General features: G+C 31.8%; 1 protein-coding gene across 4 annotated transcripts in view; it reads right to left on the bottom strand.

Annotated features, from left to right (window-relative positions):
- Positions 1-3,348: 3,348 nt before the first annotated feature.
- The window catches only part of LOC118182256 (uncharacterized), a 253,961-nt gene continuing 240,187 nt past the window's right edge, over positions 3,349-17,122 (bottom strand). For all 4 annotated transcript variants that reach the window (XM_035351575.2, XM_035351576.2, XM_035351577.2 and 1 more), the window contains one exon: positions 3,349-8,651. In XM_035351575.2, the coding sequence (XP_035207466.2) occupies positions 7,154-8,651 (1,498 nt within the window). In that variant the 3' untranslated portion in view covers positions 3,349-7,153. The remainder of the gene's footprint in view (positions 8,652-17,122) is intronic.

The raw sequence follows: 17,122 nt of genomic DNA, 5'->3' as shown, positions 1-17,122 counted from the left end.
TACCGACTCTCAATGATATGAAGAGAGGCAAGAGAGTCACGCTGTCGGGTGCTAAACATCGTCGAAAGAGACCATTGCAGAGAATAAGGATTACTTATATGGGCTGGGATAGAAACGAACGGCAGCACCGACTTCTACATGATTCCATCACAGCCATCCGACATTGCGACAAAATTCTGCACTTTCTTGTGCGTAATTTTATCGTTGCAGTGGACACCCGACATGATATTTGGGGACAAGAACGCCCGCCCACATAGAGCCCAGTGGTGCGAAGTTACCTGGAGCGTGATACCATTCCACATCTGCCATGGCCTGTTACATCACCAGGCCTGAATCCGATAGAGCATACGTGAAACATTTTGGGACGATGGATAGCAGGTGACAGTGTGCCTCCAGGCACTCTCAACGAGCTCTGACATACAGTACAACAGGAATGAGCCCTACTACCACAGCAAGTGATCAACGACACAATTGCCAGCCTGTCCCGCCGTCGTTAAACAAACATTTCAGCTAGACGGTATGATACTCATTATTAGGGTGATGTTTCCATTGCACATTTTTCCGACCATTTTGTCTTTCGCGGTGTGATGGCCATAATACATGTGTTTTTGTATGTCTCTGCTTTATTGTTTGCTATGTGGTCTAGTAATGCCACGCCAACCTCTTCGATCATTTTCACGCACATCAATTAAATAGTTTTTATTTTATTCCATGTTTTGCCTTTTTTGCTTATTTTTAGTTTTTCAAAACTTTCTTACCCATAATTTGTTTAATATTTCATCATTTGCAAGAATTACTCACCGCACCAAGACATTTTCTCACCGATAGTTTTTTCGCTAATCTATATATTTCAAATGCCGCATCTAATTCCATTTTCGCTCGAAAAGGAAGCGGTAATGGCTACATGGTTCTGAGATCATGAACTGTATGTAATTACATTGTTTCCTCTGTAAAACATTAGAGGTGACTTTTAGTTCTAGATTCTCTCTCTCTCTCTCTCTCTATATATATATATATATACAAGATTTTTGTAATGATTTTCAGTATTTTTTATTTTTATATTATAAAGCATTTTTTGCTGCATCTCTTTTGTTTGACTGGTTTTTTAATTGAATTTTATAAGGTTTTAACTTCTAGTATTCACATTCAGCTTAAAATTAAAAAAATTTTTAAATTACAATTTTTTTCATTACATTGCTGAGGATTTGGGAAAAGTATGAGGGTATTGTTTTTATTTTTGAAAACATACTTGATCTAAATGCAAAATCAGGGTGACTTAACTATCAGAAATAACAGAATCGCTTTTAGAGGACTCCTTGATCCCCGTGATGAGTTTATTTCAAGAGTTTCTAATTTTTATAGCAATCATTGTTACAGTTTTTCCTTTTTTATTGAATTTCAAGTTTTAGACATACGCTTTTTAAAATCTATCATTTATAGAAATTTACCCCAAGGCCTTTTTCATCAAATTTTGTATCTATTATGAATTACATTTCACTAGCCATAATTTTACCTTAAATTATTTAATTTGAATTTTTCTAAGGCATATCCTGGAGAGTAGGAATGGGTTAGCTCAAATTACATTTTCCATTTTCTCGGCTGCTTTAGCTCTGGACTTTTATTTTGAATTTCCTTTTATAACTTTAAATGTTATACATATGTATAGTAAATTTTATTCTCGATTTTTGATTGGAGTAATGGTCATACTCATGTAATACTCGAAAAGAATCTTTTCAAAGTATGGGTGTGGTAAATATATACGTTTTAGGCTCAGACTTTCAAAGTAAGTTCACTATTTTTGTGTTATGTAGAATAGAATTTCTTACTTGCATTTCCAAAATACTTAATGATGTTCGGAAACAGTAAAAGGTGTCTTCTTAGACTTAACTAGTAAATGATCAGCAGTACAATGTTAGAGTTTATATTTATTAATCAAAACTTAGTGTAAGATTGTTATAAATGATGGGATTTGAATTTCCTTTTAAATAACACCTCACAGAGTCAGCAGTTTGATAATAAAAAACATTTTATTAAAATTTGTATCAAAAGTAACAAGAATTAGCTATTCTGACCTAACTTCTATTTCAATACTGTTTGTTATTTTCAAGACATTGTATATATTTTTTAATTATTTGAAAATATGGTATTTAAAATCATCGTTTATACTTATTAATTATTTTTCACACGAAATTTAAAATTCTTTTTTTCTGTTGACTAATAGCTTTAATCATTAATAATGTTTTCTTATATCTCAGGTCTGTTAGAATAATAAAACTTGCATTTAGTTTTCAATCAAATTCCAGAAAATTGTATTTTGTGATAAATAATTGAAACTAGAGAAATTCATACTTCAGATGAATTAAACATTTGCCTTTAGCTACAGTCTTTAGGAATTATCTCTGTTATTTTTATTATTTTTAAGTTATTGTCTGCAGGGAACTATGAGAAATTTTCTCGTTATTTAATACGTTATAAGCCGATATAAGAGCTCTAAAAGTAATCAAGTAATGCAGACAAAACGCTCTCGTCTATGGTTACTGAAACACTTAAAATACCTTACTCTTTATTTCTGTCAAATATCACATTAGCTGGTATATCATTGATACATAAAAACTTTCATTTGTATTATGAAAATTAGTCGGAAACCTACAGTTTGATATGCTGCCATGACGTTGAAAGAATTTTCTACCTTTCTGAAAGTTCTATTTTAATTTTTGAAGTTATATGGCAGATTGTAAAACATTAACTGCTTGCATAAAAATTGGAGAATATTTTATAATTCTTTAGAATATTTTTAAAACTTAAATTAACTAATATTCATTTTGCATAGAGATTCAGAAATATTTAGCATCGGAATTATAATCAAATTCGTTAGTCAATTGTAAAGGACAAGTTCTATTTATCTTTTCTTTTTAAGTAAAATATCCATAAAGGTTTTAAAAACCATGCTAATACCAATAAAATATAAAATATAAAACAAATATGTATTAATTATTAAAATGTATTTCGTGAAGCTCTCAAATATTTTAATGTATGAGCTAGAATCTGTATTTGTTTTGATAGTAATAAATGACATATAATAGCATGAATCTCATTCCAGTGATTAATCGGAAAAACGAAGACTAAATGCAAATATTATAATGTAGAGTGACCTGCTAAGCAATATCCTGCCGAGTATCCTGCGAAAGGTTTATCAGATTTGCAGGTTTGTATGTACGCATAATGCACAAAAAAGGTATAGAATTAAGTGCGATCTTTCTGTGTTACTTAAAAATCAGAATGTTTCTGAAAAGAATACGTGTTATGAAACGTGTATGAATAAGAGTAATAAAAGCGAGATATAATAGATAAATTTCTTAAAACATTTATTAAGTTTTAAATCATCCAGAAATACGAATACATTCATTGAGAAAAATGCGTTTTTCTAGGAAATAACACTTTTTAACATCTTTATCATACAAATGCAGAACATATTCCACAAATAAGCACTCAAATAATTAAATGTAAAATTTCCATGCTCTGTTATATGTTGATCGGGTTTTCTCCCACAAGCTATTCCAAAATTTGTTAGAAGACATACGGAAAGAACGAATGGATTGTTTCATTTTATAAACTCTCTGCAATCCTCACCTAATGCAAAGAAATACGCTTTCACTAATTTTGCATTAAACTTATCTACATCTATATGTTAGCTGTAAAACTGAGAAAAAACAACAGTCAAAGCATTGTTTATTACGTTTATGAGGATGTATATATTTTAAGATTTTATTATTATTTGAAGATTTATTACTTAATGATTTCCTTAACATGTCTGTTTTCTTTAAACTTTTTAATTTATTTTCATTTCACTTTCCTATCCATTCTTCTTCCTGTATCTCACTAAATCCAGAATTATGAAAAAAGTAACTAAACAAAAGACAACATAGCAAGGAGTTCTGTGTTAATTTAATATGCATTGATTGACTGTTTCGTTCTCTTGAACTAGAATTTAATTACGATTCTCATTTTACTGTTTATATTACTGGAGGAGGAAAAAATATTTGCTAAGTTTGGTAGAAATTATATTTTGAGAGGTCGATGTGAGTTAAGATTCTTTACCTGAGCTAGGCCATTAAAGTGAGATCCATAATTAAATAAAAGTTAACTACTTCACTGTAAAAGTTCTGTTATTGTAATAAGAAAACTCATGTCATCTGTGCATCATTGAATGTTTGAGTAATCATTAACAAGGGTACTGATTGTAAACTTGCCGGATTTATACCTTTAGATGTTACAGAAGTTTGTCTGTAATGCTACGGGACAGGAGCATATAAAGGAAACATACGTTTCGTATATGAAATACCAAAAGATGTACATACAGATATTTTTCTTTAAATAATTATGTAAGCAGAACATGTTTTTATATGTGGGATAACAAAAGATGTATTTGTAAATGTTGCGGATATTTTCCTTACAATATTCCTCGAAGTAATTATGTGTGTGGAACATATCTGTACTATATGGAAGTCCGTATATTATTGTCTGTAAAGATCGTTAACTAGATCTTTAGCTTGTTGTATTAAAGATCTTTAGCTTGTCATATTATTTCAAGTAATATTCTTGATAGGATTCGTCTCTTTCATGTGAAATTTCACATGCTATATGAAAGAAGTTCTTCTTCCCTTTAATTCTAGTACTTGTAATAAAATCTACAGAATTCAGTATTTTTGAAGAGATGAACGGAATGTAGATGTAAATAAAGCAAACTTATTAATGTAGTCAAAATTTAACCTCAGATAGGCGTTTATTTGTAACAAACTGTACAATTTGAGAACACTTAATGCATAACGGCTGAAGATAATACTGGTATTTATTTTTACATTCATGGAAATTTACTCGCATTTTCACTTTTGAGTGTTTATAATTGAAAACGGAAAGTATTTTGTTGATTTTAAAAATCTTTAATACCGCAGTATGATTTCAACAATAAAAAATGAGTTAAAATTGCAGGGAAGACGAAAATTTTGCGTTAGAAATAAATACATTGATTAGTGATTAATTTCTATAAAAATTCATTATTATAGTGTTATTCTAATGAAAGAAAAAATAACGAAAATAAATTATCATATAGTAGAGTTTCGGAATTTTTTTCTATTTACATTAAATTTCTCGTTCTTCAGTAAGTACACTAACTGAAAATTAACAACGTCGAAAATGAAATATATTAATTAGATCAGCAAATTTAAAGTATTGCCCTGCAAGTTTCTTTTAATTTAACAACACTGAGGAAGTTATCGATGATTTTGTATCATGTATAGTACATTTTGCATCATGTGTAAATGAGTTTTAGTGTTGCACTTCACCACCTCCTCAAGCTGTCTCAAGAGATGTTAACATGCATTTCTTGAGGCAGTTAAAAGATATGAATAAAATTATATAAAACATAAAGCTTTAATTTAAAAGATTTTTATTATTAGTTTTATTTCTAGTATATTGCATGAGGAGAGGATTGATTCATTTTCAGTTTTAAAATAAAACATTTTTATACGTTTATCACAACAGTCAAAGATACCTGCAGAAATTATTGAAAAATATTAATAAAGGTTAATGAATTTCCAATTATTAATAAAATTTTAGTGGTACTTTTTAAATAATATTTTACATATTACGTACTGTGTGGGACTTAAAAATGAACTTAAATTTAGAGGATTAAGCTTACTACGTCACTGATTTCTTTTAGTGTGTAAACGATTTTGAAACTTATGTATGCTCCAATCAAATAATGAAAATTTATATACAAATTCTAAGTAGTAAATACGCGTACTAATATACATTTGGCTCACAAGTTTTAAGTGATTTTCATATGCACCACTTGAATCTTTCGTTTTCACAGTAATCAGTGGAAAATGTAAATGATTTTTAACTATCGAGAACGGCAAATATCATAAATTACCTTACGAAATACAAAGAGTAATCAACAGTTAGCACCAGCACGGAGCAGAATAGTAGTTATGTATGAAAACATTTTTTTACAAAGAAAAATTTGCGCAGGTGCTTGTTTTCGTTGAGATAAAATTGCGGCCCGCGTTTAATAGTTCTAATTGCTAAAATAACATTAGGCCGAAACATTTAACAAGAGAATTTTTTAAGATATGCTTATAAAAACTACAAAAATTATTTTGAAATATTTTGGTATTAAAATTTAATACGATGCAAAAATTGTCATATTAAATTTTTGAATTATATTTACAATATACTGAAAGGAGCATTTCGGAGTGAGTATAGAACACTGGCGTGTTCATTTCAAATTATTAATGTATGCATTACTAATTGAAGTAATTAAGATCTCACAATCGAAAATAAAAATTTTAGGAGATCATTGACAAGTGTAAGTATCATTTTCATAGTGAATGAGATTTCATTAATTTTGATTATTTCCTTGAAAATGAAAGAAATTTTTGCTTAAATTATCTGCATTCTGCTTCCTAAAATTGCTCGACAAAACGCTTATAACATATCCTCAATTACTTTACCATGTCGCAAAACTCGAATGATAACTATGTTTACTTGCCTTATTATAACATAATTATAATTATTATGAAGCATTTTTTTAGTTTCTAATCATATCCTAGATTGTAAAACCGAACAATATTTGCAATTTTCCCTTTAGTTTCATTTATACTGTTAAAATTTAATAGAAGACTAATATTTATACATATTTTCAAAATTTAGTGGCTCTCTGTTTTTTTCCCTTACAATTCTCATAAAGATCCTTTCAAATATTTTGCCAATAAATACGCATGGCTTTATCGGAATAAAATTACATTACTTGGGTCAGAAATGGTTTGGAAATTTAAAATTACAAATACGTCACATAAATTATTTATGAAAATCACACGATTTACTACTGAAATTGAACATACATTGATATATAAGACAACACAAATTAGTTCCAAAATTAATAAGCATTAATTCATCATAAATTCAAATTGAATTCACTTCTGTTTCCAGTTCAAAAGATTAACAACGATTAAAGTGCGCAAAAATTTTCGTGCAGATTTTTATTATATACTTAAAATAAAATTTTCCTTTTTTACTATTGATGACTAGTTTGACCGAGTGCTCCCTCATTTCTGTTTACATACTAATCTCCCATTTTACAGAACTGCTTTTTTCATTTTCTAATGTCTACTAGCTGCGTAGAAAGAAATGATTGCGATTCCGTCGATGCTGAACTTTTCTTTAAATGAGCACAAGTTTTATGAGTGCATTCACTTAAATCAATATCATCAGTTTGTGAAGCAACGTCTACTAAGGCTACACCACAGTCTCCAAGCAGACCGCTATCTCCTAACAGACCAGAGCCCGTACTGGTGACTTGATTCCACAGCTCACCTAGAGGCGTTATATGAGGTTGAACTTCCAACTGACCCTCAGACAAGGGTCTTCGATCGCTGGAAGATCTTTCCAATTTTCTTTTATTTTCTTGGTACCTTTGAGAACTCCTTGGATGTCCAACTGGTTCTAGAGGCTCATAACCATAAATTGCAGCATTGAGAGAGAATGTTGAGCCTCTTAATTTGTAAAGTAGCCCCCTTGAGTTCTTTTTGACTCGAGGGATCAAAACGTACGAATTACTTGTCCGTAGTTCACTGAGTGACTGACTAGTAGGAGAAATTGAAGGTGACGGTTGCATAGAAGCAGTCTCCGGTGTTAAAGATCCTATGCCATCAGTCGATTTTGTGAAACAGTCTGAAGGTGAAACTCTTGAAGGTAAAGGAAGTTTTGAAACAAACGATTTTTGTGATGCTTTAGGACTCACCGAATTCTCACGAGAAAGATGAAGATCAAGATATACAGCAGAATCTGGAGTTATGTCTTCTGTTCCACATGCAACATTAACATGTCCATTGGAATGATTATTATCTGTTGTATTATGCAGATTTAAATTCAGAGATAACCTACCAGATGATGCTCGCTTTACAATGGGAGAAACACTTCGCAACATTACCTCATGACCTTCTACACTAGATGTTTTGTCATCTTCAGTTTCACTGCGATAAGCAGAGCAGACATTCAAAGATGCAGGCGTGGTGCTTGTAGGAGAAGTCTGCATTTCTTGAGAAGAATTACTGTTTAAGAAAAACGTAACATCGAAACTGTTGGCTGCACTTTCAGAACTGCAGGTGCTTCCATATTTTCGAGTGTGAAAGTCAAGTGCACTACTCGAGAGTCCATTTCGTAAATTTACCACATTGCTGAGTTGATCGGAAGATACGTCAGCACTATAATCTGTTGTTTCTATTGATACGCGGCTCATTTTTCGAAATCGTCTTTTATAACCAATCTGAAAGAAAGGAGACAGGGTACTTTGCACTACATCTCCTTCAAGCAATGAATGGAAACTAGATCCAACATTTGCTTTTGTTGAATCAGCATCTTCTAAACTGGTGTCCACTTCTTCTTGTATGTGGTCATCTTCATCACTCATTTCCATCGGTTGCTCAGGATCGTTTTCTCTTCGAAATCGAATGAAACCGTTGTCTTTATAAAGCATAGAAGCTGGCCGAAGACTGTTCCGCCCATCAGATGAAGAAATAGTTTGGTTGCAAAGGGTCCTCTCCAAATCTTCCAGACCTTCGTTTGTCGACAAGCTTAGAGTCCTCTTTGACCTAAAAAAATTAGAAATTATTATTAAGTGCATGCCAGCGTTGATATTAAAGAATATAAAAAAATGTAAGGTATGTTTCTAAAAGGCCACTGCTTTGCTTCTATTGTTAAAGTTTATAAATAATTTCAGTATCAGTTACTGTTATAAATTTCCACACATATCATCAATACACTTCAAACGAAAGTCTAACGCTCGCCATAGAGGTTCTTTGCAGTTCTATAGAGATCAAGTTTGTAATTACATGGATTACGTTTGTAGTTATCTAGAGGTTCAGAAAACTAACTGCTCCAGCTAAAACTATTCTAAGATAATCACTTCCGGTTTCAGGCAGTTTTAGCAGTAGTTTTAGGCTTCTGCGGAGACGATTGTCTTAAATAACGATCTGCCAATCTTGAATTTTCAGCATTAAAAATATATAGATGACTTTGCTCTTCTACAAGTACACAGCGATTAAAAAATTAGCTGCAAAACTTCTCTGATAAAAAATATGTACATTATTAATGATATTAATCTATTTTCAAGAATTTTAAAAGGATGTAATTCCGAGTCCTCACATGATCGATTTTTGAACAAAAATATGAAATTTTTAACAAAGAGTTGCATACATAACATTAATTTGCATGTATTTATTCATGTACGAGTTCATTCGATTATATTTTTTGTATGAGTTATGGTTAAAAAAATAATTGTTTTCAGTCACTGTCTGTTCATAATTTAACAACAGCTCGTGTAAGAAAATGCATATTCTTTTTGTAGGTACGAACCGGATTAGCGATGCTGAAAAACAATGAAGTAATTTAACATCTGAAAAATGAGGCCAGACTTACGCGAATATCTGAAAACCGCTTTCTTCTGAGAAGATGTTTCGTACTGAACGATCACGCCGTACAAATGATATACGTTTCTTATGCATCCGGTGATAATGTATTAAATGTCTAACACAGTTATGGTACACTGAATAAATGATCAAAACAATAATACATTTTACAAGGGTTAACATAAAACTGAATTGAATCAGCGTGAGCAAGAATTGCAAAAAACTGCAATTTTTCGTACGAAACGCAGATCAACTGTGGCAACAGTTTGCTTTTGTACGTAAAGTGGAAATCCTGTGATGATTTTGGTTCAATGAGTATGCAGGAAATTTATAAAACATTGAAGAAAACAGTTCAATAAAGTAATGACGACATTATTTACATCTAATAAAATATTATAAACTGTATAGCTAAATATATAAGCAACTGAGTGCGCAGAATAAGCTGTATGTTTTTCAGACCGGTCTGGAATCCATATATGTGAAACCTTCTCTGTAAGAGACGTATTTTTAATTGACAGCTATAATCGATTTGCTTATTAGTTTTATCCTATTGGTTTCAGTTAAAATTATTGAAGTAAAATTGTGGTAGATGTATTGATTAATAAAATTACGTATTAAACAATGAAAATGTGGCAACAGAACAGTAAGCTTAAAAAAATCTGAATTATTAATGTTTTAGTAATTAAAAATTAATATTTTCTCATTAAAATATTCAGATAATGAAATCAGCTTAATTGGTGTTTTCTTTCTAAAAGTTTGAATTTCACAAAATAAATAACCCTCTACATATTTCTAATGTTTCAATATGTTTACAGAATGCAGAGCTTCAGTTATGAGAATAGCATGGATTATTTGCCCTTTTTCTTTCAACAGAAGTTTTTGAGCTTGTTAAAATAAAGTCAGTGATGAGCATTTTAACAATGTCTTTCGCGTGGTTGATCTTTAGCGCTTAAACATTTGCTAATTTGCCAATTTATAAATAAGGATAGTCGACTGCAGTGATGTCAAAATCAGAAATGAATTATTTTGGCACAGCTTGGACATTGAATTGTGACGCATTACCTGCAAAGCAGACAAAAAAGTGAAGTGAAAGAAAGAAAGAAAATGAAATGTAAAAAGATTATGAATGTAATGAATAACTTAAAGGCAGATATATCCTAACCGCCAAAATTAACCTAGATGAGACATATAAAATTAATGATTTAGGAATGCTTGACTTACTGTAAGTGTAAGAATAAGAACGGATTCTCACGACAACTCCTTGATTTATTTAGTTTGTAAAATTAGTTTGATGTCAAATTTGAAATTTTACTGTATACTTAATACACCAATGCACCAATAAAATTCATTCTTAATAAATAAAATAGTAGTCTTTCTTCCGCCTGTTCATTTATTCTTTATTTCAACACAACCTCTTTCGTTATTTTAACTGAAAACTGTGGCGGATACTTCTGTTGTATTCAAAACTGAAAAAAAATATTCTTAAACGTATTTACTGGAAGTAATTAAGTACGCTGTACCGAGCTAACTTTGTTTAGAGCATTAAGAGGTTAATACCTAATTGACCGTCTCATTCGGGTTGAGGAGCCAATCTCATTAGAAAATACTATCATCACTATCAATACTGATGTTTATTTAAAGTCTCAGAATTAAGAAGCGTGTAAAGATAGTTAGTGTTTCAGTGGTTTGGATTAGATTTACTTCTAACTCTTAGTTCCTTAACTTTTAATGTCTCAACCTGTGACCAACAGGTACGAACACTGGACATTGGTAATTCGAGATGGTTTCTAACCCAGGAGAAAGGACTAACTGTATAGTTGGCTATCTTGTTTTTCTCAAAATGTTTAACGTAAATATTAAACTATTTTCTTTGAAAGTCTTTGATGAAGGCATCTCTATCTTTAAAGTGCGCACCAGCGACCCAACAGGACAGGAATAAGTGTGAGAAACACCAATACATCGCCATTGGCAGAACTGGTGTCGCTCCTCCACACTAACCGTCTTGAGAAGAACACCTCCACAGGACGCACTTACGCCACGCATCGGTGTTAATTAAAAAGTTATCATTAAGGCATACAGAACTTGTGGTACAGAGCATGGTCGGGAGATACAGTTGCTGATTAAAGTTATAAGGTATTTCTCCCGCCTTCATAGCATGCCTTCGCAGTGTAGTAGTCAGCACTCTCGACGCAAATTCGAGAGGTCCGTGTTTCGAGTCCCGGCGAGGGCATTACTCAATTTTCAAGTCTCTCCCATCAAAATAAAACATAATATCTCTGCAGTGGCGCCTGGTCTAAAAGGTGATTCTTCACCACCAGGATTTGGCTTTTGGATTCCCTAAAATCCCAGTCGCTCTTTAAAAGGGGGAGTATATAAGGTATTTCTACCGCCTTCTTAGCTTGCTTTCGTGTAGTGGTCAGCACGCTCGACGCGAATTCGAGATGTCTGGGGTTCGAGTCCCGACGAGGGCATTGTTTATGTCTCCGCATCAAAATAAAACCTAATATCTCTAGAAAGTCACTGAATCTGAGTGGATTAGCTGAATAATTTGGCCCGACTTCGAATCCTGGAAACGGACTATCTGCATGAGCGTTTTCGTATTTTTCTTCATGCATAACGTGGATGTGAGTCAAGTTACCTTGAAAAGTTCTTACAAAGGCATTCTATCCCTATAAGCAGATAGCCTTCGAGTTGCTTTACCTTAATTAATTAACGTAATCTAACTAAACACTTCCCTTACAGATACAGTCCTTGTGTGCTTTGCTTTGTTCAAATAACCTCACCTACTTTTAATGAGTTCGAAATTCAGACAATAATTTAATTAATATAGAAGTTTATAAAGTAGTATATCTTAAAATATTTAAAATTTGAACCGGTTTTATTAGTTAAAAGTTAACAGTAGTACTATGTTTTACAGTCAGACAGCCAAAATATGAATTGGAAACAAGGGTTTTCAATAACATAGTAACTTAACGCTTGAAGCTACAGTTTTAATTGGGCTTTCCTCTGTTCAGATGTTACACCAGTTAAATTGACCTATCTTTTTCAATCAAATTCCGATTGATTGCTAATTGTTCAAAACAAGAGATATAATATTACATATCACTATGTTCTCCAAACAGCAATGTAAGTCTTGACAATAGCAGATATGCTGAGATCTCAGTTAATCAAATCACTTTAGCAAGTAATCAAACATACTTAAATTCTCTTCTTTCGCCCTGTTTATTTAGCCATGAATTTTCATGTATCCAGAAGGAAAGAGCAAATCGGAAAACAGGCGGAATATGAGAGAAATCTAAACGAATAAGAAAAATAAAAGTCTGCTGCAGCGACAAAATGAAGTACTTCAAGTATAGGACATATGATTATAAATGCAAGAATACTTTGCTTATGTATTCAGTTATTCATGTTTTATAGTACTGTGCTATTTAATAGGATAATAAATTCTGTGCTTGGTAAATCTCTAAAAAATCATAAACTTTTAACTATGGGCATACGTACTCTAACAAACGTCGTTTTAAATGTTAAATACCAAGAATATGTCATTTGATCTAGAATGAGTAAAAGTTAAGCATAAACCATAGTAATAATTTTGGAAAACAATCATTCATCATAATATATTAATTGATATGAGAATTAAATTACAATTCTCTTTCGAATGAAATGCAAAATGAGTTCATGTTTTTATGAAATTCTTCAGTGGAATTTAATGTGAACAGGGTCTAATTGTTATATGTACACTGCGAAAAAAAAAAAAAGAGGGGGGGGACAATTTTATATCTCCCGTTCTACTGGGGCGACTGACGAAATTCAAATTGCGTTTTTCATGTTTCCAAAACGCAACTTAGAATATGTATTAGATTTATATATAGCATTGTTATAATACAGGGATTTGGACACAAAATAGGTCTTTCACTAAAAAAGGCATACCATTTTTTTCCATATTTCGATTCTACGACTCAAATTATGCCAAACTCCCAAGTTTTGTAAAAATTGCAAGAGTGTTCGTCCTGACCGTCCCTTTTATCCAATAAATATGTAATATTCAACAGGGAGATTGTAAAAGGTATATGACCTCTATCTAACATCTATTATTATAACCATAAAATATAATCCTACACTGAAACTGTTCATTTACTAAAGTGTGCTTAATTACGTTCGCTGAAAGCTCTTACGTAATAAGATATAAACTTTTACTTTCCCGAGAAAAGGGCATATGATCTAAATGAGCTGATAAGGAGTTTTTCTTCCTTTCTCCGTGAAGCTGTTAAGAATAGGATCGATTTTATCTCTGTTTTAGAACTGAATAGCAGCAAAAATTGTGAAATTATCACGTACTTCGTAAAATGTTTTACTGAGAGAAATGTGATAATGTTTAAACCTATTAGATAATGCATTCTCTTCAAAATATTTCTGGTAGGCTTACAATATCTGGGATGTAGACGTGATTTGGATTTCATAGTTGTAGCCTAGTGAAATATTAAACGTTAAGTAGCATTATATGTTATTTTTTCTTATAAAAGACCAGCATAAAGAAGCTATAAATAATACTTTTACGACCGTAAGTGTTAAAAAGTATAATCACATTTTACGGCTAATAAAATGAATGAAAGTAATAAAAGAAAGAGTTAAAGTATATTTTCTTCATTTAAGTATCAAATTAATGGCATTTGCATAATGTCTCAATAATCAAGAAATTATCGAAGCAAGTTTGGTACCTTCAGTGATCATCTAACATTTAAATAATGTGTTAAAATAATATGAACTAAGATATTCTTGTCTGCACTGGAAAGCATACATAAGAATGAAAAATATTAACGAGCGAAAAATATTAAAGAGAATGAACCTCAAATTCTACAGAATAGTCGTCAATTTACTGTATACTTTAACAAAGTATCCTATAATATTGTTAGAAATAAATGCAACATCGAATCTCATGGTAAAATTACATCAATTTATTTGATCAACTGTTTAAGAAGCTGTTAGTTGCCTTAATTAACGTAGAAACAAATCATTAGTCATCCGCTTTCATTAGGAAAATGTTGAAAGTCCAGATTTTGCCATCCGTAGCAAATCACAAAGCTTTATTTTATCTATTTTTTGATTGATTGATGGGGATTTTCAAGTTTCCGTTTGGGTTTTCTACTCTGCGTTAACAACTGCGTAATTATTTTCTTTTGTTTAATGACATAATTGGGGTAATTTTTAGTAATGTCTAAAAACACTCCTCATGGAAATATGTATTTAATTAAAAGTGTATTACAAGTTCTATTACAAGATTTCTGATCAATGAAAAATATCGATATCTAAAGACGTTTTAAAATCTAAATAGTCAGTTTTGAATTTTCAAATTGGATGACGTGTTAATCAAGCCAACAATGTTAGTATGTTTTTCTTTCCTTACAAGATGCAGCGTTTTTATTCTATACATTATCAATACTTTCAATTTTATATCTCGGAAACTCCTAGTGCATCGGAAGTCGCAGCAATATTTGGTGAGGTGTCCTAGTTTGCTTCTTCTAAAGATCCGTTAGATTTGGCATCGTATTATATTATCCATAAAATATTCCCTTGCCCATTAATTACTGCTGGTGAACAGCAGACAAACATTAATATTATTTTCAGGGTAAAAACTGATGTCTATATTTATTACTATTTTAGGAATAATAAATACTTTTGTAAGAACACTAATATGGTTAGAAATTCATTTTATAACCAACCGTTATTATTAAGAACACGTATTAGAAACATATTACTAAGAACATATATTAGAATTATTAAGAACATGTATTATCATTATTATTATGAAGATGTATTAGAAACATAAAGGAGTGTGTCAAAAGAATAGAGTCTTTATATATTATTTGATATTTTTAGCTAATTTACTGTAAATTGATGAAACTAATTGGCAGCATTTTTAGTGGTACTATAATACTTGTGAAAGAGAGAGAAATGAAGATAGCATTGGGAAAAGAAAATCTCAAAAATTATTTAAAGGCGAGACGATGCAGTGTTTGTGGTTACTGCACTCAAAATATGCGGATGTCTTATTTTAATTGTATTATTTATTGACTGATCTATGGATCTACCAGCGGCCAAGTGGTAAAATTACTGAACTCTAGTAGCTGGACTGACATTAGAAACTTAGCAAACGGACTGGCTTCATATGAGTTTCCGTTTTCGTGGTTCTCTCTATATACATCGTAAATACGAGCCAGTTTCTCTTAAAATGTCCTCCAAGTAGATCCCTTTTCTCATACGAGATAGCTCTTAAGTTGTTTTGTATTAATCGATTAACCTCTAACCTGTAATTGTATTTATGGAAGATTAATCTTTTGGATTCTGAATTGAGGAATAAAATTCTTCAACTTAAATTACATATGAAAGCTTTAATGACACGGTTTGAAAAATGTCATAAGTGGAAACAGTTATAAGTTTTGGCTGGTGGCGTAAGAAAGTAACTGATGAAAGGAAATTTCTAGTTAACAGAAAAGAGAAGAAATATAAACTACAAGGATGAGAACAACACTTTTCTTTTGTTCAAATACCTACAGTTCAGACTTAATTGCAACTCAACGTCTGACAGGTAGGAACTGGTAGTTTGATCCCCAACTGACGCTAACTTGTAAATTCCATTTCTTTATATCTCAGCTGTTGCTTGTGATTGATGCATAATGAGTTTAAAAATGCATATGGATCCAGGTATAAGGACTCTCAACTGTGTGCTGGTTTAATATATCTTGGTACCAGCTTCGCTGAGCCGAGGAAATCTGTTGACATGGCATGCGTGCATGACGTCTTATACAGGTTAGAACCATCCAAAAGATTGGGAATGCGCAGTTCTGCCTGTCCGTGAAAATCATTATCATGCAACTCAGTAAATTCATACACATCAGCTCATTCTCCTTGATAATGATCCTGAGTATCACATTTTTGTGCACTTAGAACTTGCCGAGCACGAAACAGCAGTTCTCCCTTATTCTCATACTCCTCTGATTTCGTCCCTTGAGAATTTGTGTCTGTTATGTTATGTGAAACAATTACTTAGGATAAATTTTCGATCATCAAAGAAGGTATGGCTGCATAGATACGATTTCAGTCCAGGAATTTCAGAAGTTCTTCCAACAATTCTATCTGGACTAGCAGCAATACATTGTGGCTCATGAACTTTATTCCAAAAATGGATGTGCTTAACAGGAACATGATACCAAATATGTGAAAAAAAGAACAATTATAGAGGCTCTTTAAATTAAAGAAAGTATATAAGCGTAAAATAATTTGAAGAGTTAGCGTAGATAAAGCCTAAACAGGGAACATTTAAACCATTCCAGAAAATTAAGAATCTGTTACCTCAAAGGCGCCACATACCGGTATTCATGATTCAGGTCCACTAAAACAGCAACATTCCAATTCCATTTTTTAATAAGCTATTCTGGTGGACGCCAATTAAACTGACTTTACGTTAAAACTTTAGTTAAACTGGTTAAACTTTTTTCAGGTAACGAACTGAAAGAGACGAATGACGAAAAAACATGAAGAATCGCATGTTTAAATATTGGATCTTTCCTAGGTTTCGTAGTATCGGGGATTCAGAGGTCCCGCCCCTAGTCTAAATGTTTTCGGAATTCCCAGAAAATTCACGTAATTAAAGCTCT

This window comes from Stegodyphus dumicola, chromosome X2 (assembly GCF_044657685.1).
Source record: "Stegodyphus dumicola isolate Sdum_Otavi_A_Nest chromosome X2, ASM4465768v1".
NCBI lineage: Eukaryota > Metazoa > Arthropoda > Arachnida > Araneae > Eresidae > Stegodyphus > Stegodyphus dumicola.
The sequence above is the reverse complement of the archived record's forward strand: the minus strand, read 5'-3'. Positions and strand labels throughout refer to the sequence as shown.